The following is a 23,303-nucleotide window of genomic DNA, read 5'->3' on the forward strand; positions in this document are numbered from 1 at the left end:
CTTCGGCTCAGGTCATGATCCCAGGGTCCTGGGATGGAGTCCCGCATGGGGCTTCCAGCTCCGCCCTGCTGCTCCCTCTCCCACTCCCCCTGCTTGTGTTCCCTCTCTCGCAGTGTCTCTGTCAAATAAATAAAATCTTTTTTAAAAATGGGAGAGATTTCTGGGCAGATGGCTAAGCGTCTGCCTTCGGCTCAGGTCATGATCCCAGAGTCCTGGGATCGAGTCCCGCATCGGGCTCTCTGCTCCTTGGGAGCCTGCTTCTCCCTCTGCCTGTCTCTCTCTCTCTCTGTCTCTCATGAATAAATAAATAAAATCTTAAAAAAAAAAAAATGGGAGAGATTTCAAAACTAACTCGGTAGCCTGTTCCCAGAAAGCCTGATAGAGGCTTCTATTCTGGAAGGCACCGGTGGGAGGCTTCTCATGACCAGCATGCCGCCCTCGGGGCTGTTGTTTCGGGTCAGCCTGAGACCTTTGTGGGGCTCCTGGCAGGGGCCGCTTTCAGAAGGCCCACCTGATACTCTCTGTGAATCCCGGTGAGATTGTCCAAGAAGCCATTTCTCCCAACCAATTTAAAGACTACTCTGGGAGCTGCTTTAGGTTTTTAAAGATAATTAAAGAGAATTCTGGGATGACAATGGTGGCTTCCTTGGGAGGCTTTCTTTTGTAACCAACAGAAGCCACTTGGGCTGTTCACTAACGAAAGACCAGCTTACTTAAATAATGTGCTCTATCTGGATGGTGAATTTAGGAAGTCGGAACCAGAGTCCATGCTGGCTGTCGTATGTAGCCTATACTTGGCTCCTCTGTTTAATACAACCAACAAGAACCCTTTCATGAAGTTCGCATTAGGTTGATTTACAAAGCCCAAACAAAAGGCACTCCGAGAGGTTAGTTCTTACAACCTTTATGTGACCCCCATGCCAAGAATATCCTTTCGTGCATCAACAAAAAGGCCTTTTATAAGAGAAGCCATTCTTGCAATCTGTTTTGCAAGATTGCAAATTGCAGTCTTGCAAAATGAGATTGCAAGATGAGAAGCTATTTTATGCAATCTGTACCTTACCTTCCCCTGAAAGCTGTCTCATGTCACGAAACCAGTACATGTGGTGCTCTGAAAGGTCAGTTTACAAAGTCAGGACTCAAGAGCACCCCGCTCTTCCTGTACCTGACACCTGAACCCTCACTTCCTTCAAAAAAAGCCTTCTATGACCAGCAACAAGTCTCTAGGCTGATACCTGTGGAGTTCTAGGAGACTGACTGTAATGTGATGATATAGGGCCCCTCAGGCTTTTTCATAATTAGGGTGACCATAGGTCTCAGTTGGCTTGGAATAACCCTAATTTCTGACTTGTCCAGTCCTAAATATTAGATACATTAAACACTGAAATTTATATATATACAAAAGAAAGTTACTAAGAGCACTCCCAGTACTCAGCTTGTGTAAAATGAAATTCCTACTTGCAGAAATGAAAGTTCCAACAATGAAAAACAACATTGGAGAAAATGATGAGAATAAAAAATTTTACAAGAGAAAAATTTTATACCAAGCCAAAAAAAGGGGGAGTGGGTCCTATATATAGATAGCATCCTGGTTTGTCAGAAATACCCTATAGTTCACTTTCCTACACCTGACCACCAGAAGGCTGTTTATATCACCTCTGCTTATGCCCTTTCCTCGTATGTGGAACTCTGGGAGGCCAATTTGAAGACCAGTCTACACCACCACTCTGAAAGACTTTCACACAGTTTATTTTTGACTCCCTCTTCTGGAAAGCTGTTTAGCATAACCTTTTATAAAAGGCAATTCAGTGAGCAGCTCTAGGAAGCCAGTCAATAAAGCCAGGCCACAAGGCTACTCTGGCTGATGCCTTCCTCTGGGAAACTGTTTAATACAATTATCAAGAAGCCTTTTCCGTCAGACCAGTACATGGGGGATGCTAGAAGGCTGATTTGTAAAGCCAGGACTTGAGGCCACTTAGGGGTTTCATGGAGCTTATAGCTCACATTCAGTGGAGGGCCAGATCGAAGGGCTGGGTGTGCAGGCCACTGCTTACAGCCCACGTGAGGCCACCTGCTCTGGAAGATCGTTTCATACAGTCAGCAAGAAGGTGTTTGACCCAGCCAGCGAAGGCCCTTTCTCCCTTGAGGCCACGTTCCATGGTAACAGGAGCTAACGGGAGGGTTGGTTGGTAGAACATATCCTGATTCCTGGTGTTCTGAAGACACCATGGGAGATAGATTGGTTTGTAAAATAAGACAGAGCCTGGGTTTCATCTGGCCCCCAGACAAGGGCCCAGTGTGTAGGCAAGCCTGTTTTTGAAACCGTTCATTAGTCCTTTAGAAGACTGTTTCACGTAGTAGGATGTGGCTCCTCCCCCAAAAGCTGTCTGATACGGCAACCGTTTAAAAGGCAAAGGTTCTGGGGCGCCTGGGTGGCTCAGTTGGTTAAGCGACTGCCTTCAGCTCAGGTCATGATCCTGGAGTCCCGGGATCGAGTCCCGCATCGGGCTCCCTGCTCGGCAGGGAGTCTGCTTCTCCCTCTGACCCTCCTCCCTCTCATGCTCTCTGTCTCATTCTCTCTGTCTCAAATAAATAAATAAAATCTTTGGAAAAAAAAAAAAAAAGGCAAAGGTTCTGAGAAGCCGTAAGATTAAGATTACTCAGATAATGACCATCCTGCCACCTCCCCATGCATAGTTGCTTCATGCTGCCAACATAAGGTCTTCTGGGAGGCCAGTGGTTTTGGGTTTGTTTTTGTTTTTTTAAGATTTTTAAGTAATCTCTACATGCAACGTGGGGCTCAGACTCACAACCCCGAGCTCAAGAGTCCCACACTCCACTGACTGAGCCAGCCAGGTGCCAGGGAGGCTACTGTTTTAAGATCAATCGTGAAGCCCTTCAGGAGGCCGTTCAAGAGGCTAATACGAGTCAATTTGAAAAATCATTTTGAAAACAAACTCAGAGCTATCCTGAAACGTCCTCCTCTGGAAGACTTTGTCATATAGTGTTAACATAAGTATCTCTGAAGACCTTTTTGTAAGGCCATTCACTGAGAAACTCTGGACTAGAAATTAGTTACTAAAGCTACTTTAGGTGGCTAAGAAGAGACTATTTTGTGCAGGCCCTCTCCCAGAAGGCTATTTCACATGGCCATCTATAGTGGCCCTCTCCAAAGCCGGCTTGCAAAGCCACACATAGGCTGCCTGAGGAGGCTGGTTTATGGAGACCAAACACAAGACCGCCTTGGGAAGCCAGTTTGTGAAGCAGCCCACGAGGCCACCTGTAGAGGTTTGCTTTGTAAGGGCCTTCGTGAGCTCTATGAAGGGCTGTTTGGTGAGGTCAGTTTGCAAAGTCTGTAATCTGCATCCCAGGGAACCAGTTGATGGCCCCTTTAAAATCGTCTGGGAAGCCATTTTTTAAGGCCACTAAGAGACCAGTTTACGAAGCTGGTACATAAGGCTCCAGTAGAAGCCATTTTTATAGTAAGGCAAAGAGGTGGTCTGCGGGGAGGCTTTTTTATAGACCTTTGTGAGAAGCCAGGATATGAAGCCTCTGAGGTCTTTTGGATACCCGAGACTTCTCGAGGTTGCTTCATAAGACACATGAGTCACTCTGAGGGGGACGGGCCATGGAGCCACCGAGGGAGGCCAGCTGATGGGCTCACATGCATTTTTGTGGGTGGGTAGTAGATATGGCCATGCTGGAAGGTTGGACTGTGAAGCCCTCCCAAGAAGGCTGTTCATTAGGCCAACACAAGACATTTACAAATTTTCTAGGAGGCTAGAGCTAGAAATCATCCTGGCAGGCGAGGGTCAGGCCCCTCGAGGCTCTCAGTCCCATCATTCACTGGAGGGCCAGCTGGGAGGGATACCCCTTGTGCACCAAGGACCAAGCTAGGAGACAAAGGTCCAAAAACGGGTTCAGTCCTCACCCCCGAAGCTGAAGAGTGTTCTGCGTAGACACTACCACGTACTGTGTAGTTTTGGACAAGTTGCTTAATCTCCCAAATCTTTGTTCATATCTGTAAAACCACACATCATGGGATTAGGAGGAATATATTAGGTAATCTACATAAAACATGGAACATTGACACAGCACATAGGAAAGTCACTTCATTTTTCCCTGGACTTTAGTTTCTTCATCAGCCAAAGAGGATGGGGTTGTGGGGAGAATGATCATATACTTCCCTATCCACTTAACGGCCCCGAGAGGTACAAATCAAAGGAGAGGGAGAGGAAAGGTGAGGGAACTGTGGAAAGACGGCAGGACTGAGAACAACTCTATGTTATTGCTGTAACTTGGGGACACACCCAGGAAGAGGTACTTCAAACATAATGACACACAAGAAAGATGGGTCCTTTCCTTCTGTGAAGTGATGGGATTTTCTCATCTGTTAAGTGGAAATAATAACTCCTCCTTTACAGATTTTTCTTGAGTTAAGCAACCCAGACTCCCAGCTTCATCATGGGCTGGCTGGAGATGGTGTGGCTCCGTTCCTTCACTTGTAAGATCATGGAAGTGGGGGCCAGACAGCCTGAGTTTTAAATCTCTCGATCACCTCTTCCCAGCCGAGTGCTTTGGACAAGTCATTTAACTTCTCTGCTTTAGCTTCCTTACCTGTGAAATGAGGATGATGATACTTTCTTAGAGTTTCTGTAAGAATTAAAAAGCCCCTGGAGCATACCTGGCTTACAGTAAATACCCCAGTATGTTCTTGGTGTCACAGGGTCATTATGAGAGTTGGCGAGGTAATCATGCAATACTGTCAGTATTCTACTTGCTGTTACTCATGAGTTGGGGAGAAATGAGCTAACATGGAGCCCAGAGGTAGGGATGGGGCTGTCCAGCCTACCTTTAGGGACCATACCTCTAGCATTCATATGTCTTCACTTCCCTATCTACTGCTGACTTCTTCATACACATTGGTGCTAAAGGAAGCCATGTTTTTTCTTCCTGTTCTGTTGGGTGAGTTACAGTTGAGTCCCAGAGTGTCAGGGAAATCCAGATAGGGGTGTTTATTAGTTATCTACTGCTGTACAACAGATCACCATAAACTTAGTTGCTTAAAACAACATGTATTTATTAGTTTCTTTGGGTCAAGAGTCTGGGTGTGGCTTAGATGGGTCCTGTGCGGCAGCAACCTCTTTGACCTCAGCCGAAGCAACTTCTTCCTAGAAACATCGCCAAAGGCAAGGGAAGCAAGGGCAAAAATGAACTATTGAGACCTCATCAAGATAAAAAGCTTTTGCACAGCAAAAGAAACAGTCAACAAAACCAAAAGACAACCTACCGAACGGGAGAAGATATTTGCAAATGACATAACAGATAAAGGGCTAGCATCCAAAATCTATAAAGAACTTCTTAAACTCAACACCCAAAGAACAAATGATCCAATCAAGAAATGGGCAGAAGACATGAACAGACATTTTTCCAAAGAAGACATCCAAACGGCCAACAGACACATGAAAAAGTGCTCAACATTGCTCGGCATCAGGGAAATCCAAGTCAAAACCTCAATGAGATATCACCTCACACCAGTCAGAATGGCTAAAATTAACAAGCCAGGAAACGACAGATGTTGGCGGGGATGTGGAGAAAGGGGAACCCTCCTACACTGTTGGTGGGAATGCAAGCTGGTGCAGCCACACTGGAAAACAGTGTGGAGGTTCTTTAAAAAGTTGAAAATAGAGCTACCATACGATCCAGCAATTGCACTACTGGGTATTTACCCCAAAGATACAAATGTAGGGATCCAAAGTGGTATGTGCACCCCGATGTTTATAGCAGCAATGTCCACAATAGCCAAACTGTGGAAAGAGCCAAGATGTCCATCAACAGATGAATGAATAAAGAAGAGGTGGTATATATATACAATGGAATATTATGCAGCCACCAAAAGGAAAGAAATCTTGCCATTTGCAATGACGTGCATGGAACTGAAGAGTGTTATGCTGAGCAAAATAAGTCAATCAGAGAAAGACATGTATCATATTACCTCACTGATATGAGGAATTCTTAATCTCAGGAAACAGAGTTGCTGGAGTAGGGGGCATGGGAGGGATGGGGCGGCTGGGCGATAGACATTGGGGAGGGTATGTGCTATGGTGAGCGCTGTGAATTGTGTAAGACTGTTGAATCACAGATCTGTACCTCTGAAACAATACATTATATGTTAAAAAAAAAAAAAGAAGAAGAAGAAAGCGGGGGGGGAAGAAAGAAGGGGGGGAAATCGGAGGGGGGGATGAACCATGAGAGAAGACGGACTCTGAAAAACAAACTGAGGGTTCTAGAGGGGAGGGGGGTGGGAGGATGGGTTAGCCTGGTAATGGGGTATTAAAGAGGGCACGTATTGAATGGAGTACTGGGTGTTACACGCAAACAATGAATCATGGAACACTACATCAAAAACTAATGATGTAATGTATGGTGAGTAACATAACATTAAAAAAAAAAAAAAGACGGGTCCTGTGCATCAGGATCTCACAAGGCTCTGATTATGGTGTCAGGCAGGATGAAGTTCTTATCCAAAGTCTCAACTGAACAAGGATCTAACCCCTGTGGTTGTTGGAACAATTCAGTTCCTGGAGGCTGTTGGACCGAGGGCCTCAGTTCCTAGCTTGCTGTTGGCTCTAAGCCCCATCATCTGTTTGCCATGTGGACCTCTCCAACATGGCCACTTGCTTCATCAGTGCACGCAAGCCAGGAAGGCAGTTGGGAGAGTCTGCTAGCCGCAGAAGTTACAATCTCCTGTATCCTGATCAAGGGGCATCCCATCACCTTTGCCATCTTAGGCCAAAAGGAAAAAAAGGAAAAAACCACATGTATCAAACTTGCACACCTGTTGGTTGAAGCAAGTCATAATGGTTTTCTATTGCTGCTATGACAAATTACTGCAGACTTGGTGGCTTACAGTTCTCTAGGTTAGAAGTTCAACATGGGACTGACAGGGCTAAAATCAAGGTCTCGACAGGGCAGCATTCCTTTTTGGAAGCTCCGGGGGAAAATCCATTTCCTTGCCTGTCCAGCTTCTAGAGGCTTCCACATCCCTTGATTTGTGACCTCCCCCCCACCCATCTTCAAAGCCAGCAACACTGCATCTCTCTGACCCTTCTGCAATCACCTCTCCCTCTGACGCTGACTTACCCAGGAAAGATTCCTTCAAGGACTCCTGTACTAAGTTGGGCCCACCCACATGATCCAGGATGGTCTTCCCATCTCAAGGTCCTTATTCCTTTTTTTTTTTTTTTTTTAAGATTTTATTTATTTATTTGACAGAGAGAGAGATAGCGAGAGCAGGGACACAAGCCCGGGGAGTGGGAGAGGGAGAAGCAGGCTTTCCGCTGAGCAGGGAGCCTGATGCGGGACTCAATCCCAGGACCCTGGGATCATGACCTGAGCCAAAGGCAGACACTTAACGACTGAGCCACCCAGGCACCCCAAGGTCCTTATTCCTAATGGCATTTGCAAAGGCCATTATTCTGTCTACTCACTCAATGATAGGTCCTGCCCATGCTCGGGAGGAGGGAGTTGGATAAGGGTGTTAATAACAGGAGGCAGGGACCATTGAGGAACTGGGGCTTTCTCCCCCTCATCGGGAGTGAGGCACCTGATGCAGCTTCATCACAGGCAAGTCTTCATTCTTGCCTTCACCATCCACCGGGGGATGTTGGGTGACCGTGACTTCTGTGTGCCAAGTAGGGTTCTCCGACTGTTAACCAAAGAAGCCAACCCTGGTTGACATAAGGAAGAAGACGTTTCTTGGAGGGCTGGTGGGGCCACAGAACGAATGGAAAGCTAGAAAGCTGGACTTGGAAAAGAACAAGAAGAAAAGTGGCTCTGTGATCTAGGAATCAGGGACGATCACTGTGGGGCCCTAGCAAGAACAGTCTGGTCCGGAAACAGCCAGTGGGAGACAACAAAGAGCCGTCTCCAGTCCAGTTAATCACAATACAAGTTATTTTTGGCTCATGAGGCATTCCAGCATGGGTATATATGCCTGGTTGGGTGGCTTCTGTGGCTCTGTCATTCCTTAGGGCCTCAGAGTCCCTTCACTTCCAGCCAGTGGGTAGGGAAAGCATGAAAAATCCTCTAGGAGGTGAGTGTGGGCCAGACCTGGAAGTGGCTCTGTCACACATTCACATTAGCTACCACTTGGTGGCATGGTCACGTCTCATTGCAAGGAAAACCTGGAAATGTAGTCTGTGTGCCCAGGAAGAAGATGAACTGGATTTTGGGGAGCTTGAAGCAAGGGCATGTTTTTGTCAATAAAGTTTTATTGGAACGTGGCCATGCCCATTTGTTTACATACCGGACACGCTGCATTGGCAGAACAGTAATAGCGGTGACTGTCCCGCCTGCCAGGCCCAAAATGTGGACTGTCTGGCCCTCTACAGAAGGAGTCTGCTGGGCCCTAGAGCAGTCTGCAAAAAGCACGAAGGTCCCTATTTCTTGGCATCCAATGAGATAGGGGATATAACAGCTGTTAGTACACCTCGCACAGAGCAGCATGGGTGAGTAATCAATTGCAGGCAATTACGAACCCACTAGAATCTATTCACGTATTAGTACCTCTGCATTACGACCGGCCCTCCATCCATATATAATGTCACCAAAGCACCAACTATGATGTTTGTCCTTTCTCTGTAGGTTTTATGTATTTCCAGGTTTCTTCCTGCAAAGCTAAGATTTCATTCCTTCAGGAGCCTTCATTGAGTGCCTGATGTGAGCCAGACTCCAGGGAAATGTAGAGAAATGAGACCTGTTCTTGCCCTGGAGAAGCTCCCCAGCTAGCATCAGAGAGACAGACATGTAGGCCGGTACTCGGAATACATTTGGGACAAGAGCTGGTTAAAGAAAGTCAAGAGCTATTCCAACACAAAATGCTGTCTGAGGGTCCTGGCAGCCTTCCCACAGAGGATCATTGAGGGTGGGCCTTGAAGGTTGGATAGGAGTTTGCCAGAGAGGCAGGGTGTCAGAGGCATTCCAGACAAGGACAGTACATGTTCCTCTCTGAGCAAACATTTATCCGGTGCCCATGGCGAGCCTGGTCCTGTGCCAGGCCCCCAATGTAGCAGTGACCCCAGACAGATGAGGGCCTCACCCGCAGAGTTTATGCCCAGCCGAAGAAGGTCACTGTAGAATCATGACCCATGAGATGCCGTCAGAAAGGACACATGTGAGAAACTGTGGGAACCTGGAAGGGAGGAAGTCTGTGTGGTCTCTGTCTTTGGAAAATAACTTTATATAGTTTTTACTTTTATATTTTATCACTTTTTAATTTTTTAATTATTTTATTTTTTTCATCATGATAGGTACACTCCTTAATCCCCATCACATATTTCACCCATCCCTCCCTCCACTCCCCTCTGGTAACCATCAGTTTGTTCTTTTTAGTTAAAAGTCTGCTCCTTGGTTTTTCTCTCTCTCTCTTCCTTTGTTTGCTTTGTTTCTTAAATATCACATGAGTGAGATCATATGATAATTGTCTTTCTCTGACTTTTTTCACTTAGCATTATACTCTCTAGCTCCATCCACATCATTGCAAATGGCAAGATTTCATTTTTTATGGTTGAGTAATATTCTGTCCCCCCCGCCACACACACACACACACACATCACATCACATCTTTATCCATTCATCAATCGATGGACATGTGGGCTGCTTCCATAGTTCACCTGTTGTAAATAATGCTGCAATAAACATAGGGATGCATGTATTCCTTTGAATTAGTGTTTTTGTATTTTGGGGGGTAGATACCCAGGAGTATGATTACTAGGTTGTAGGGTAGTTCTGTTTGTAATTTTTTGAGGAACCTCCATACTCTTTTTCCAGGGTGGCTGTACAAGTTTGCATTCCCACCACCATGGGAATGGACGAGCGTTCCCCTTTCTCCTCATCCTCGCCCACACTTGTTGTTTCTTGTGTTGTTGATCTTAACCATTCTGACAGGTTGAGGTAAAATCTCATTGTAGTTTCGATTTGCATTTCCCTGATGATGAGAGATATTGAGCATCTTTTCATGTGTCTGCTGGCCATTTGGATGTCTTCTTTTAGAGAAATGACTGTTCATGTCTTCTGCCCATTTTTGAATTGGGTTATTTGTTTTTTGAGTGTTGAGTTGTGTCAGTTCTTTATAGATTTTGGATCCTAACCCTTTTTGGACATGTCATTTGAAAATATCTTCTCCCGTTCCATAGGTTGAGTTTTAATATATATTTTTTAAACTCTCAGTGGTTGACATTTTGGCCACTGGATGTCATCACAGATCTAGCTCCCCCTGGCCCCAGTTTGATTTTATGAAAATCTACAAATGTGCGTATTTAGGTGTGCAACATGGTGTTTTGCTCTAACTGTTCTTTCTTCCCCCACCACCTTTATCAGGCTAGGCTGGCAGAGGGCCCGATGGCCGAAGACCACCGAGAGCCCCTGGCAGGAGCCGGCGCCCTCCGGGAGACCCTCCGGGTGCTCCTGCCCCACACGAAGGAGGAGCTGGTGCCGGAGCTCGGGGAGAAGGTAGAGCGCAGCGTGGTGCAGCTCCTGTGGGAGGCCGCTGAGCTGTTCTGCGGGGGCTGCCGGAGGGAGTGTCTGCAGGCCAGCGAGGCCATCCTGGACTACTCCTGGGAGAAACTCAACACGGGCCCGTGGCAGGACGTCCACAAGGACTGGCGCCGTGTCTACGCCTTCGGCTGCCTCCTGAAGGCCGTGTGTCTGTTCGAGGAGCCTGGGGATGCCCCCGCAGTGGCCGCAGCCCTGAAGGCCTGTGACATGGGCCTGCTGATGGGGGCAGCCATCCATGGGGACATCCTCATTAAAGTCGCCGCCGTCCTCCAGGCACACCTCCCCTCGGGAAAGAGGCCCGGCCCAGGCCCGGCCCAGGAGCAACCCAGCATGAAGGTATCTAGGTGGGATTGTCGCCTGCCACACCTCACATGCCGCCCACAGCTCAGTTTTTTCTAGAAGGGAGGAGTCAGCTGTCCCCAGGGGTGAGGCCTCACAGCGTGCTGACCTCTGGCGGAAAATAGCATCTCGGCGGATTCAGAAATGGAACGGCCCGGTCTGTTTTCTCAGTTTCCCCCACACACACACACTTTCGGCAAAAGCAGTGCCCTTTCAGGAGAGAGGGAGGGTGGAGGCTCTGTGGCGCCGAGAGCGGCAGCTCGAAGGGCTCGTGTGGGTCAGAGCCGTGGGCAGCTGTGGCCTGCTCTTTCCGGCCTGTTCTTGGTCAGCTGGCTGAAGCGTCACCCACTTTCCGGGCTGCCTCGCCCCCGGTGCTGCGGAGTTGGGGCGAGCTGCTACCTCCAGGGGCCTCCTGGTCCCGTGGCTGGTCGGTCCCGCCCTTGAGGTCCTGGCTTGGGGGGTTCCTGGTACTTGGGGGCGTGAAGCACACTGCGCAGAGCTGAGGGCGGCAGCAGACAGGGAGTCAGGCCCCAGCGCTGGCGTGCAGCCCTCAGCCGCGACACCTTTGGGCATGTCTGGTCGCTGGGAGGAAATAGGTCTGTGACACGAGCACGTGGGAAAATGCTGCATCTCACCTGTGGTTTAAAAAGAAAAAAGGCAGGAACGGGGAAGCAGCCATTGTTGGCCGTGAAATCCTCAGAGGAGGTTTCCTGTGATACCCGGTGCCGCCGAGGACGCCAGGGGGCCATGGGCATGGCGTGTGGGTTGACCCTCACGGGGCAGGGCAGACATGCCTGTGCCCTTCGACCCAGGGGTTGCACTTCTCTTTCCCACGCCAGGTCTGCGCCAAGGGAACGTGGAGGTGGCCCCGCACCCCAGGTGGTGCTCCCGGCGTGGGCGGCGTCGGGCAGTGTGTGTAGCTGAGGGGGGAGAGCTCACACTCTGGAGTCGGCCTGCCGGAGTCGGCCAAGGGCCTGGGCCCCTCCATGTCCCCATTCCCGTGCCTATAAGGGGGGTTTGCTCGGTGGCTCTCTGGAGCCCAGGCGGTGGTCCAGATGTGCCAGGTGCTGAGGGTACGATACAGAAGGGCCCGTTCTCCTGGAGCCTGGGTTCTAGGAGGCTGTAGAAGAACGTCTTCTCTCGCGCAGTGAGGCTCCCCTGTCTCCCGTGGGTCGTGGACAGAGTGGTTCCCGCCAAGGCTGTGAAGAGCGGGGGAGGCAGCTTCGCTCACACAGGGTGGTCAGGGAGGCCTCTGATGAGGGCAGGTGTGACAACCAAAGCAGAGGGTATACAGGCCAAGAACAGGCAAGTGGGAGGCCTTGCACCCGGCCCGTGGGGACAGAGGGAGCAGACCCCCACCCACCGGTGATCCTGGGCACTCTACGTGGGAGGTCTCTCCCAGTAACGTGACAGGTGAGCAAACTGAGGCCCGAGGGAGTGACTGGCTCAGGTCACTTGGCTGACAGGTGGTTGAGGAAGTCCTGGCGCAGGGGCTCCCACGACCTTGTCGGGGCTGTGACCTGCTTTAGCTGGGCTGCCCATCCCTCACGTCCCTGCTGGGCGTCAGAAGCTGGGCCAGGAACACGTGGTCATGGGACAGGGTCCTTTGACACCAGATGGCGTTTGGGGTGGTGACTTTTCCTCTCTTGCGGAGTTTCTGTCTGTACGTTCCTTTTATAATTGAACAGACCCTTGAACTGGTAAAGAAAAAAGTCTGGGTGTCGCCAGAATGAAGAGGAGGAGGGGGATGCAGGGACAGTGCTAACACGTATGGCGCTGTCATCAGTAACGGAGTAAGCTAGCCTGCGGGGACACAGACGCCCAGCCCAGCGCCTCAGATGGTCACTTCTCGGCGCTTTGATTTTTAAACAGAAAGCGAGGGACGACCATGTTTCGGTTCCGGATGTGGCATTGGAGAGACCGGTCCCCCGGCTTCGCTGTCCATCCCTCCAGCATTTCAGGAAGCAGTTTCTGGTTCCCGGGAGGCCTGTGATCCTGGAAGGCGTGGCAGACCAGTGGCCGTGCATGACGAAGTGGAGGTGGGTGGCTCTGCCCGATCCAGCCCCCAGCCCCCACCCGGGGACTCCCCGATTCCGTCTCCCTTCGTCCCAAGGAAATGCAGCCTCGCATGCACATCCCGACCGTCCCTGCGTGGATCGCTCGGGGTTAACCGGGGATTACAGGCGCAGTGCGCCAAGTTCGTGGCAGAGATGGAAAGGTCCGTACTTCCACAGCTCACTGCTCTAAGCCGGTTCTAGTGAGTGCTCGCCTCGTGCGGCGTGAAGTCTGTTAAAGCCATTTTGCACGATCTGAGGTGTCCCCTGGACCTTCCCAGGGGCCCTGAGGCCTAAGAGCAGAAGAACGAATCCGAGACACGGCCCCCCCCCCCCAGGCAGGGCTCCTGGGCTTGTTCCCTCCTCCCATCTGCTCCGATTCGTGGTGGTGACAGCAGGTTGGGCCACTGGGTGGTGGCCGGCATGCCGAAGCTGTGGAAAGGAGCAGGGGTCTCTGAGGACGATGGATCGGCTCCCCTGTCTCCCATGGGTTGTGGACGGAGTGGTTCCCACCAAGGCCGTGAAGAGTACCGGCCGCTGGGGCCATCGTCCCGCAAACATTCATTACGGGTCTTACTATGGGCCAGCCGCCACGATCAGCCTGTGCTGTGTTTTCTCTCTCTGTCCTCCCCGTTCCCATCCCGTGGGACAGGTATCGTCATCACCCTAGCTTACCAGTGGGCAGAGGTCCCCGGCCGGTCACGGGCAGGGCCAGGCCGCCCGAGCTCAGAAGCCAGCGCCCCCGCCGTGCCGTCTGCTGTTTGCTCGGAGGTCTCTGAGCTCAGAGACAAGGTGAGCGGAGAGAGAACTGGGAGGCTTTCGGCCAGCAGGGCGATAGAACCACCCAGCAAGAAGCTTGGCGAACCAGCCTCCCCGGATCTCTCTGCAAAGCCACGTGGTGTCAGTGGGCTCGTCACCCCCACGTGTCGGTGCCCGAGTGCCCCCCGCCAGTGAAGAGGGGGTAACAGCAGTCTCTCGCCCCATGGGGCTGTGTGGAGACCAGAGGCCAGTGTGGCCGAGTGCCCGGCAGGTCTTAGCCAAAGCGACAGTGGTGACCATACGTATCTGTCTTCTAGTTTGGAGTATATCCAAGACATTGCCGGCTGCCGAACTGTCCCGGTGGAAGTCGGTTCCAGGTACACGGACGAGGACTGGTCGCAGACGCTCATGACGGTCAATGAGTTCATCAGCAGATACGTCAGGAGTGAGGTATGTCGTCGTGCCTCCTCCCCCGCAGCGTTTACGGTGGGAGCTCGGGGCACATCTGGGAGCTGCAGGACGAGGATTTGGAGGGGCTGGTAGGGGGGCCAGAGTGAGGAAGGCCAGCTGCAGGGCATGTGGAACGCTGACTCATTTCAGGTCTTTTTTTTTTTTTTTTGGTATAATTCGGTGGTTTTTTTTTTTTTTTTTTTAGTGTCTTTGTAAGATTTTGCACCCATCCCCACTATCTAATTCCAGAACATTCTCATCACTCCCCAAGAAATGCCGTAGCCATGAGCAGTCACTTCCTCTTCTGCTATAGACAACCCCTAATCTGCTCTATGTTTCCATGGATTTCCCAGTTCTGGACTTGGCGTAGAAACGGAATTGGACAGTCTGTGGCCTTCTGTGTCCAGCTGCTATCGGCACCACACTCTCGGGGTTCCCTGCTGTGGCTGGGTAATATCCCGGGGTGTGGACACCCCACATTTTGTTTATCGTCAACTGATGGCCGGTCAGGTGGTCTACACTGGCTGGTGTGAAAAGCGCCACTGGGAACGTTCCCGTCCAGGTTTCTCTGTGTGGACGTATGTTTTCGTTCTTCTCAGGTATATACGAGATGCCGAATCGCCGGGTCACAAAATGTTTGACCGTTTTGAGGAACCGCCAGACGGTTTCCAAAAGCAGCAGTGCTGTATTCTCGTGTCAGATTATTCACAGTAAGGGCCGGGGGTGGCTTCCCCTTCCTGAGGCCCGAACAGTTCCTCTGGGCTCAGAAGGGAAGCCCGCACGTGGCGCATGGACCCTTACAGGGAGGGGACGTCCACCCAGCCTCGGCAGTCCCGGCCGTCTTCCTGGCCTGGAGAGCAGAGCCCTTCCCGAGGGAGGTCGGGGAATTTCAAATCCGTGGTCTGCGATTGTTCCACACACTTCCTAGCAACTCACACCCAAGGCAGGCCCAGGCCCAGCCCCTGGAAAGTTCTGATTTGGTTTCATCTGGGTCTGCTGCAGTCCAAGGGCCTGGGGGGTGACCATGCTGGCTGATAGTTTGAAACACAGAAGAGTAAACCACGGAAAGCTCTGAGCACAGCATGGTCAGCGGCCGGCTAACCTGAGTTAGCATCTTTGGGCCAGAATCCCCGTGACAGCAGAGATCACACAGATTCAGCCCTGCCCACCACAGAACCCCAGGTCTGGCTTGTTGTGACTTTTTGAGTCATCAGGAAGAGAAGGGAGTGAGGGAGAGGGCTGGAAGCAGAGAAAGTCTTGAGGGATTCTAGAGAGAAGCCTCCATCTCCTTCAACATAATAGTTTGGAGTATATCCAAGACATTGCCGGCTGCCGAACTGTCCCGGTGGAAGTCGGTTCCAGGTACACGGACGAGGACTGGTCGCAGACACTCGTGACGGTCAATGAGTTCATCAGCAGAGCCTGGGAGACCCAGGCCGGCGGGGCTCTGGCTATGGTGGGGGCACTGGCAGCCAGCCTCCCGTGTGTTCCACCCCCAGCGGCCCTTCCAGAGCCTGCGCCACCTCCCAGGAAGGCCTGGAGCCTTGTGGAGCCCAGTTTGTAAGGCACCGATCTTTCCATCCGTCTGATGGCAGAGATGTTCACAAGATGATCATCTCTGGGGAGTGCAGCCGGGATGCAGGAAATGGGTGCTCACAGTTGTGCTGGGAAGTCAGTACATGGTTAATTTTGGGAAAATAAGCTGGCAGAAGCTATTAGAATTTAAAATGCACACACTCCTTGACTCAGTTGTTCTGTTTTTGGGAGGACATAAATATAAGGACCAGAATATTAGGCTGTTTATGGAAACACTGGCTAAATAACCTGACTGTCCACCAGCAGGGGGTGATTGAATTCACGGGGTGTCCTGCCTATAAAACATGTATCCGTCAAAAAAAAAAAAATGAGGCAGATCTGTACGTACTCACCTGAGGAGATACTCATGAGGTTGTCATTAAATGAAACAAAGATTTACAAGTAATACATATGATACCATTCCATTTTTATTTATAAAAGAAATCCTCATGGGTGTACAGCCTCTTCATTTTCATGGGGGGAAACTGAGCCTGGGGCATCCCTACAGAGGCGGCCCCAGATCCTGAGTCTCCCTGGGGCCCAGAGCTGCCCGCAAGAGGGAGAGCATCGCCGATGTTCGCCCCTGGGGCACAGAGGGGCCCAAGGGGGACGGGACGCACTTGCCAGCTGGCTGCCCATGGCTGGGGCGCACCCGGTGCCAAGAGCGAGCGGAACAGCGCCTGGAGGGTGCTCCTTACGGCTAACCAGGCTTTTTCTGTGTCGCTTCCGGTTTTCCTTCCGCGGATCAGTCGAGGGACGTCGGGTACCTCGCGCAGCACCAGCTCTTTGACCAGGTAAGTCTGAGACCACGCTCCTCTGTCCTTGACCCTGCCACCTTCTCCCACCTCCCTTCCTGGGCTCTGAGCCGCAGAGGGCTGGAAAGGCTCTAGCAGCCTCTTGGGCCACCCACGGGGGTGGCGCCCGTGTCCCCCTCACCAGCGGGCAGTAGGTGGCGAGCGGGAGACTGGGCGTGCCGACCTCAGGGCCCCAAGCCTGGGGTGGGGGGGTGAGGAGGCCACGGCATCGGAAGGAGGTGGCCCCAGCGAAGTGGAAGCAGTTGTGGTCGGACGTAGAGGAATGGGTCCTGGGGAGCCGAGTGAGGGCGGCAGGCTCTGACCCGACCCGGAAAGAGCAGGTCCCTGCTGTCCTTGACCGTGGGTTTTCCAGGGGGGTTCCCGGCACCGTCCTTAGCCCATCTCAGCTGTCAGCTCACGAGGCCGTCTCCCCCCAGCTGGGCCTGTGTGCTCCTGGCAGGGGCCGGATTCAGTTCCTCTGGGTCCCCAGCCCTGGTTGGCCAGACTGAAGACCCTCAGGACAGACTGCTTGAAGGCTGAAGGCGAAGGGGGTCTCAGGCTGAGGCTGAGAGGAGGAGCGGGGTCCAGCCAGGCCGGAGGCAGGAGGACATTGCAGGGAGAGGCACCTCGTGCACTGAGGCTCAGGGGTGCACTCTGGAGCGGGCCCCCTGTGCTGGGTGCATCCACCTGCCTGGGAGATGTGTTCAGAAGAGCAGAGCGAGAAGGCAAAGAGGGAGGCTGGGCCCCAACTGGGCGAGCCTTGAAGGTCAGACCAAGAACTCGGATTTATCTGCAAGGCAGCAGGGAGCCCTGGGAGGTTTCTGAGCAGGAGGATCCCAGTAAGAGGAGGTATTCCGGGGAGATCCATCAGGAGAGCCTGGGGTGGGGGCAGGGCAAAAGTCCTGCTCCGGCTTTCTCCGTCACTGTCACCGGTCAGCCCTAAGAAGGGAGCATGACAGGGTGGCCCCACCAGCGCCCCGGGAGCTGACAGAAATGCTGGATGGCTCCTAGCCCCCACCCCGGCAGCGCGTGTCCCGTGCACCTGTCACCCGGCGCCCCGAGCACACGGTGAGGAGGGGGTCACGACGCGCTGGTGGGACCCCGGGGGCTGCCTGGCTGCGGGGAAGTGAAAGCGAGGATGCGCCGTGGACAGAGGGAGCTCCGCTCTGGTGAGGACAGGAGGTGCCCCAGAAGATGAACAGCGCTTGTGCGTGGTCACATGGTGTGCAGTTTTTCCTGTTCTCTGCAATTTGCAAAGCATCTAGAACGAGCCCGTATGCTCATCATCATGAGAAAAAATAGACTTTATTTTTAAATGTAGACACAACAAGGGAACAAAGTGAAGTGGAACCCGATTGCCTTCCGAGTTTTCAGAGCCATCTGGTTAGGCTGAAACAACCTGACAGCTTATCCCAGGGAGGTCACTGAACAGTTTCCTTCTGTCCACCCCCTGCCCTGTCCCCCCACTCACTTCACTCTGTTCTGGGAGCGGGGGGCTGAAATGCTGCCCCGGGCCTGGGCTTCCTCGTGAGCCCCTCTGCACCCTGCTCTGGGTCCAGCCCTGGGGGGGACAGGGTAAGGAAGAGCCGCCCCTCCCGTCCCAGTGGACCTGAAATCCAAGTACATCAGCTGGTGACGAGCGCCCCCAGGAGAAGAACAGAGGCAGCCTTGTGGCGGTGGCTCTGGGGAGCCCAGGGGCAGGGAAGGCGTCTCCAGGAGGTGAGACTTCAGTGGCGACCTCGAAGATGAGCAGCCTCCAGCCATGGGGCGGATGTTTTGCCCATTTTTTTTATTGGGTCGTTTGTCTTTTGAGTGTTAGGAGTCCTCTGTATACGTTCTGGGTCTAAGCTAGTTGTCTAGTGTAAGAGCCATATTTGATGCCAATCCTTAACTTTCTTCTTTTGTCTAAAAGGAGACAAGAGGGGGGCATGCCAGCAAGGGGGGGCAGCAGGAGCGGACTTGCCCCTTGAGCGGGGCTGGAGCCGAGTACCTGGGGTTGGGGGGGCGGGGAAGAAGCAGGTGGGGCTGGAAGAGGAAGGATGGTCTTTTCCATGCCTGGGGCCGCGTGGGAGGGTTGGGGGCCTTCTCAGATGGCCGAGGCCCAGTCCTGGAGGGGAATGGAAGGTGGGCGGGTGGGGCAGCGGGGAGACCCCCAGGAGGCTGCTGCCGTAGTCCAGGGGGAGCTGATGCCCGGGGAAGCGGACAGCTTCCAGCCTGGTGCCAGCTGCCAGCACCTGCACACAGGTGGCTGGGCGAGGCCGAGGGAAAGGGAGCAGTCAAGGAAAACTCTAGACTTGAGACCCAAGCGCCCGGTCAGTGGAGCCGAGGGTTCCAGGAGGGACTTCGCTGGTGTCTCGGCCAGGCTACAGACACTGTGGTGGGGCCCAGCAGGAATGCCCGGGCAGGGCAGCACCTGGCCTGGGCGGGGATGGGGAGTCATGCCCCGAAGGGGGAGATCTGGGTCAGTCAGGGCCCGAACCACAGCCAACGTCTGCCGGGTCTGCCCCTGGGCTGGGGCTACTCTCACTGCCCGTCCTGACAGGGGACCCAGGTCCAGTTGGGGCTGTCCCAGCCCCCAGGAGCCTGCGCACCCAAAATTAAAGGGGCCGGAGTGGGTGGGGGCTGGGTGGGCTGCGCTCTCTTTCCCAGGCCTCCCGAATTAGGACTTTAGATCCTGCCTCCTGCCCTCTCCGAAGGAAAGGGGGAGTCTAGCGAGCAGGCCCCTACTGTGCCATCCCAAGTGACCAGCCTGTCCCCTGAACTTGGTCACACCTCCCGTGGGCCCTGTGAAGCCACAGGTAAACTCGCCTCCCTGTCCTAGGGCAGCCATTTTTTATTTTACTAGAACAAGAGGAAGCAGTTTGAGAAGCAGAAGGCAAAGTGCCCAATTGTTTTTAAGACGAACCAAGACCTTGAAGACATTTTGCCTTTTGGAGGGCCACCTGGATCTTTCTCTCGGGTCCCCAGAGGTGTGTTTTCACCTCTGCTGCCCAGAGTGCCACCTGGCAGGCCCCCGCACTGCTTTGTGGGGCCTTCTCTGCCTCCACGAAGCTCAGTGGCTCCCACCTGAAACCTCTTGCCCAAAAACCTCTTACTGACTTTTCTCCCAGGGGCCCCATGTTGTGGGAGATTGTGGCCACCACACTAGGCCTCCCTTTAATTATCGGTCACATGATGGGAGCATTCCTTCTCTTGGGGGGGGTGGTCTCTGAATCCATGGCCAGTGGCCAGTGGCCAGTGGCTCTCACCATTTGACCAACCAGTCACACAGTCCAGAAACCCTGATGATGTCATCAGGGACCAATCAGCTTCCGAGCGTCCCAGCAGGAAGCAGCTGTGTGTGACCGAGCCTCGTGGTGATGGAGAAGCAGGAGGTTCCCAGAGTTCTTTGGCATCTCCTGCCACCCCCCACCCCACCGGCCACCCCACGGGCCGACAGGACAGGGGACCCCAGACTGGGAACTTGTACGTTAGCCCAGAGCAGTGGACACAGCCGCATTTCTCTACTTCTGCACAGGCTGTTTGAGACAGAACAGCCTGAGGTCCCTGCAGGGAGAACATTCCAGCCATTCCCAAGGATCCATCAGTGGCTTCTTGGCCAGCACCCTGAACTTGGAGCAGCTATGACTGAAAGATGGCGAAAGCCTGCCTGCAGCTGCCCCTTCAGAGCAGGGAGACGTCCCTCTCAAGATACCTGAGGAAAGCAGCCGAGGGGTGCCCCCCACCGCCACCCATTAGGGACCAGGCGTCGGTTTCTGTGGAATTTCCCCGAGCCGCCGAGCCACCTGCCCCGGCAGCAGGCAGTCTTCGAGGCTTGGGGCTGCGGGGGCCATGGAGGCCTGGCCTCCGTGGGAGAGAACCGGCGTCTGATGGGCCTTCAGAAGGCCCGGCCGGGGATACATCCAGGGAAGCGGGCCCGCGGCCCCCTCCCCGGGGTGTCCAGTCCCCTCACCAGCCTTGAGCGGGGGTGCTGGGGCCCTTCTGCAGGGTGCAGCCCCAGCGGGGCCCTCTGAAGGCCCAGCCAGGGAGCGGGGAGGACGCAGGGCTAGAAGCAAACTCCAGAGGGGACACCATGCTTGCTGTCTGAAAGCACCTCTTGTCGGCGGGTCAGGGATGGCAGCCGGGGCGGGGAGCCAACAGCACCTCCCTTGTATCGAACTCATTTCTACATAGTGTCTGGTTTTTGCCCTTTGATTATTCATGTAGCTTCTGTACCGGGATCCTTATTATGTTTAACCCTTGGGTACCACAGTGCCAAAGTTTCTCCCTTTATTGGCCTTTGGACTCATGAACGTATTTAAAATGTATGCACGGTGACTGCTTTCTCCTTAGTCCATTTTGGGGAATCTCCCTTTCCAGAGATTTGATAAGTACCCAACCCCATTTTCTTTCGGTTTTTTTCTTTGATTTGATTTTCAAAAACGTGGCATTCTGCAGAACATTGCGAGCTCGTGTATTTTTAAGTGCAAAGCAGTGCTGTCAGGTTTTCAAAAAGGAAACGAAGATAAAATGCACATGACAGGGAAACAAATCTGGAAATAAAATTATATGTAACTCTTTCCTAATGATTATATATTTATTTTTTCTTTCTTTTTAAAAAAAATTTTATGTATTTATTTACTTGAGAGAGAGAGCTTGCATAGTGGGAGGGGCAGAAGGAGAGGGACAAGCAGACTCCGTGCTGAGCACAGAGCCCAACATGGGGCCCGATCTCATGAGATCACAGCCTGAGGCGAAATCAAGAGTCGGACGCTCAACCGACTAAGCCACCCAGGTGTCCCTATATATTAATTTCTTCAGTTGGTTTTTCAATTCCCCCACAGTAAAACGCAGACGTAGTTTACTGAACCGGGATAAACAGGGTCTCTCCGGGAGAGATCACACTGTAAAAAGGCAGTGTGTGTTTGGCCGTCCTGTGAGATGGTCCGTTGACTTTGGGGCTGGTGCGTCCCCGGCCGGGGCTCGGCCTCCCACCTGTGCTCTGACCCCACAGATCCCGGAGCTGAAGCAGGACATCGGCATCCCGGACTACTGCTGCCTGGGCGACGGGGAGGAGGAAGAGATCACCATTAATGCCTGGTTTGGTCCCCAAGGAACCGTGTCCCCCCTTCATCAGGACCCTCAGCAGAACTTTCTGGTCCAGGTGGGAGTTGCTCCAGAGCGTCGGCCTTGTGCCTCCCCAGCCCGGCCCCGCGCCGCCTGGCCACGTTACCCGTGTTTAAACACCAGAGAGAGGGGTGTGGACAAAAATGAAATCAGAGAGACGGTACCAGGCCCCTCTGGGGCCCTCCCTCCGGCAGAGGCTGGTTCCAGGTGTGGTTCCGGGACCAGCAGCCCCCGGGATGGTGGCCGCGTCACTTGGGCAGAGCAGGGCCGTCTCGGGACGCAGCGAGTGCCTTCACACTGCATGTCCTCTGCCTTCCCCCGCCGCCCCCCTTCCATCAGAACCAGGCCGGTTTCCCCCTGCCAGCACCTCTCCCCAGACGAGGCACGGCTTCCTGGCCACTGGATGGTGTGTCCTGAGACCCTGACCCAGACAGGGAGCGGGTGTGCTTATTGCAAGGGGAGGGGCACCTGTTGTGGAACCACCTTATTTTTTGCAGGCAGAGGTTTAACAGATGAGAACGTTCTTCCAGCAGAGGCACTAGAGGGGCTGAGAGCTGGGCCCCGGAGCCACTACTTGGTGTGAATGCCAGCCCTGTCACTATTCAGCCTGGTGACCTTGGGCCACTTGGCTAGCCTCTCTAGTTACTGATCCATAATATATTTGGAGGCTAAACCTATGCCTGGCCTGGAACGGGCGTGGCAGGGATGGGGCAGTCTGGGCGCAGGGAACAGCATGTGGAAAGGCACAGAGAGGTGTGGGAGGCTGGTGGGTTCAGGGACCTGCGGTCCGCGGGGGGCAGCCGTGGCGCTGGGGGCAGCAGCTGAGTGACGAGTCATCGTCTTCCCAGGTGCTCGGCAGGAAGTACATCCGGCTGTATTCCCCACAGGAGTCAGAGGCTTTATATGTGCACGAGACGCACCTTCTTCATAACACGAGCCAGGTGGGTGCTCGGGGACCCCGCGTGACGCTGCAGATTCTCCCACCCATCCCTGGAGACCAGGCAGGTGACCGCTCGGGTTTTCTTCAGGTTGACGTGGAGAATCCCGACCTGGAGAAGTTCCCCAAGTTTGCTGAGGCCCCGTTCCTGTCCTGCGTCCTGTCTCCCGGAGAGATCCTGTTTATCCCGGTTCAGTACTGGCATTACGTGCGGGCTCTGGACTTGAGCTTCTCCGTCAGCTTCTGGTGGTCGTAGCCAGGGTGCGAGGGTCCGAGACGCGTCCCCTGCTCCACACCCGGCCTGTGCCGGAGCCTTCGCTGGAGACCAGGCTGGGCGCTGGCCGGACACGGGGCGAGGGTGCAGCAAGGCGCATGCTCCGGGCCAGGTGCGTGCAGCAGAGGCAGGTGGGCCAGACCCCAGGAGGACGTCCCCGGCCGACACCCCGCCTGGAGACCCCGGGCATCGTGAGGCCTGAGGTGCTGGGGACACGGACCGGCAGTGTGCACGGCGTTAGGGGTGGGCTCTGAGGTCGGCTGCCTGGATTCATACCTGGCCTCTTGGCTTACTTGCTGTGGGAGAGGTGGGACGGATACCTCACTGTGTGTGTGTCTCCATGGGGAAAGCAGGGCAGCTCGAGCACCCACCACGGAGAGTTTAAGAGGCAGTGCGCGGACAGAGCCCCGCAGGTCCACGAGCATTAGCTGCTGTCTGATCTTAATAATTACTGTGAT

General features: G+C 53.5%; 1 protein-coding gene across 1 annotated transcript in view; it reads left to right on the top strand.

Moving 5' to 3' along the window:
- KDM8 (lysine demethylase 8) overlaps positions 1-23,303 on the top strand; it is a 24,455-nt gene extending 1,152 nt beyond the window's left edge. The window contains exons 2-8 of the mRNA XM_021700543.1: positions 10,381-10,893; positions 12,769-12,935; positions 14,027-14,159; positions 16,484-16,528; positions 21,522-21,671; positions 22,483-22,575; positions 22,663-23,303. Of these exons, the coding sequence (XP_021556218.1) occupies positions 10,402-10,893; positions 12,769-12,935; positions 14,027-14,159; positions 16,484-16,528; positions 21,522-21,671; positions 22,483-22,575; positions 22,663-22,827 (1,245 nt within the window). The 5' untranslated portion in view covers positions 10,381-10,401 and the 3' untranslated portion in view covers positions 22,828-23,303. The remainder of the gene's footprint in view (positions 1-10,380; positions 10,894-12,768; positions 12,936-14,026; positions 14,160-16,483; positions 16,529-21,521; positions 21,672-22,482; positions 22,576-22,662) is intronic.

Source organism: Neomonachus schauinslandi, chromosome 5 (genome assembly GCF_002201575.2).
Source record: "Neomonachus schauinslandi chromosome 5, ASM220157v2, whole genome shotgun sequence".
Taxonomy (NCBI): domain Eukaryota; kingdom Metazoa; phylum Chordata; class Mammalia; order Carnivora; family Phocidae; genus Neomonachus; species Neomonachus schauinslandi.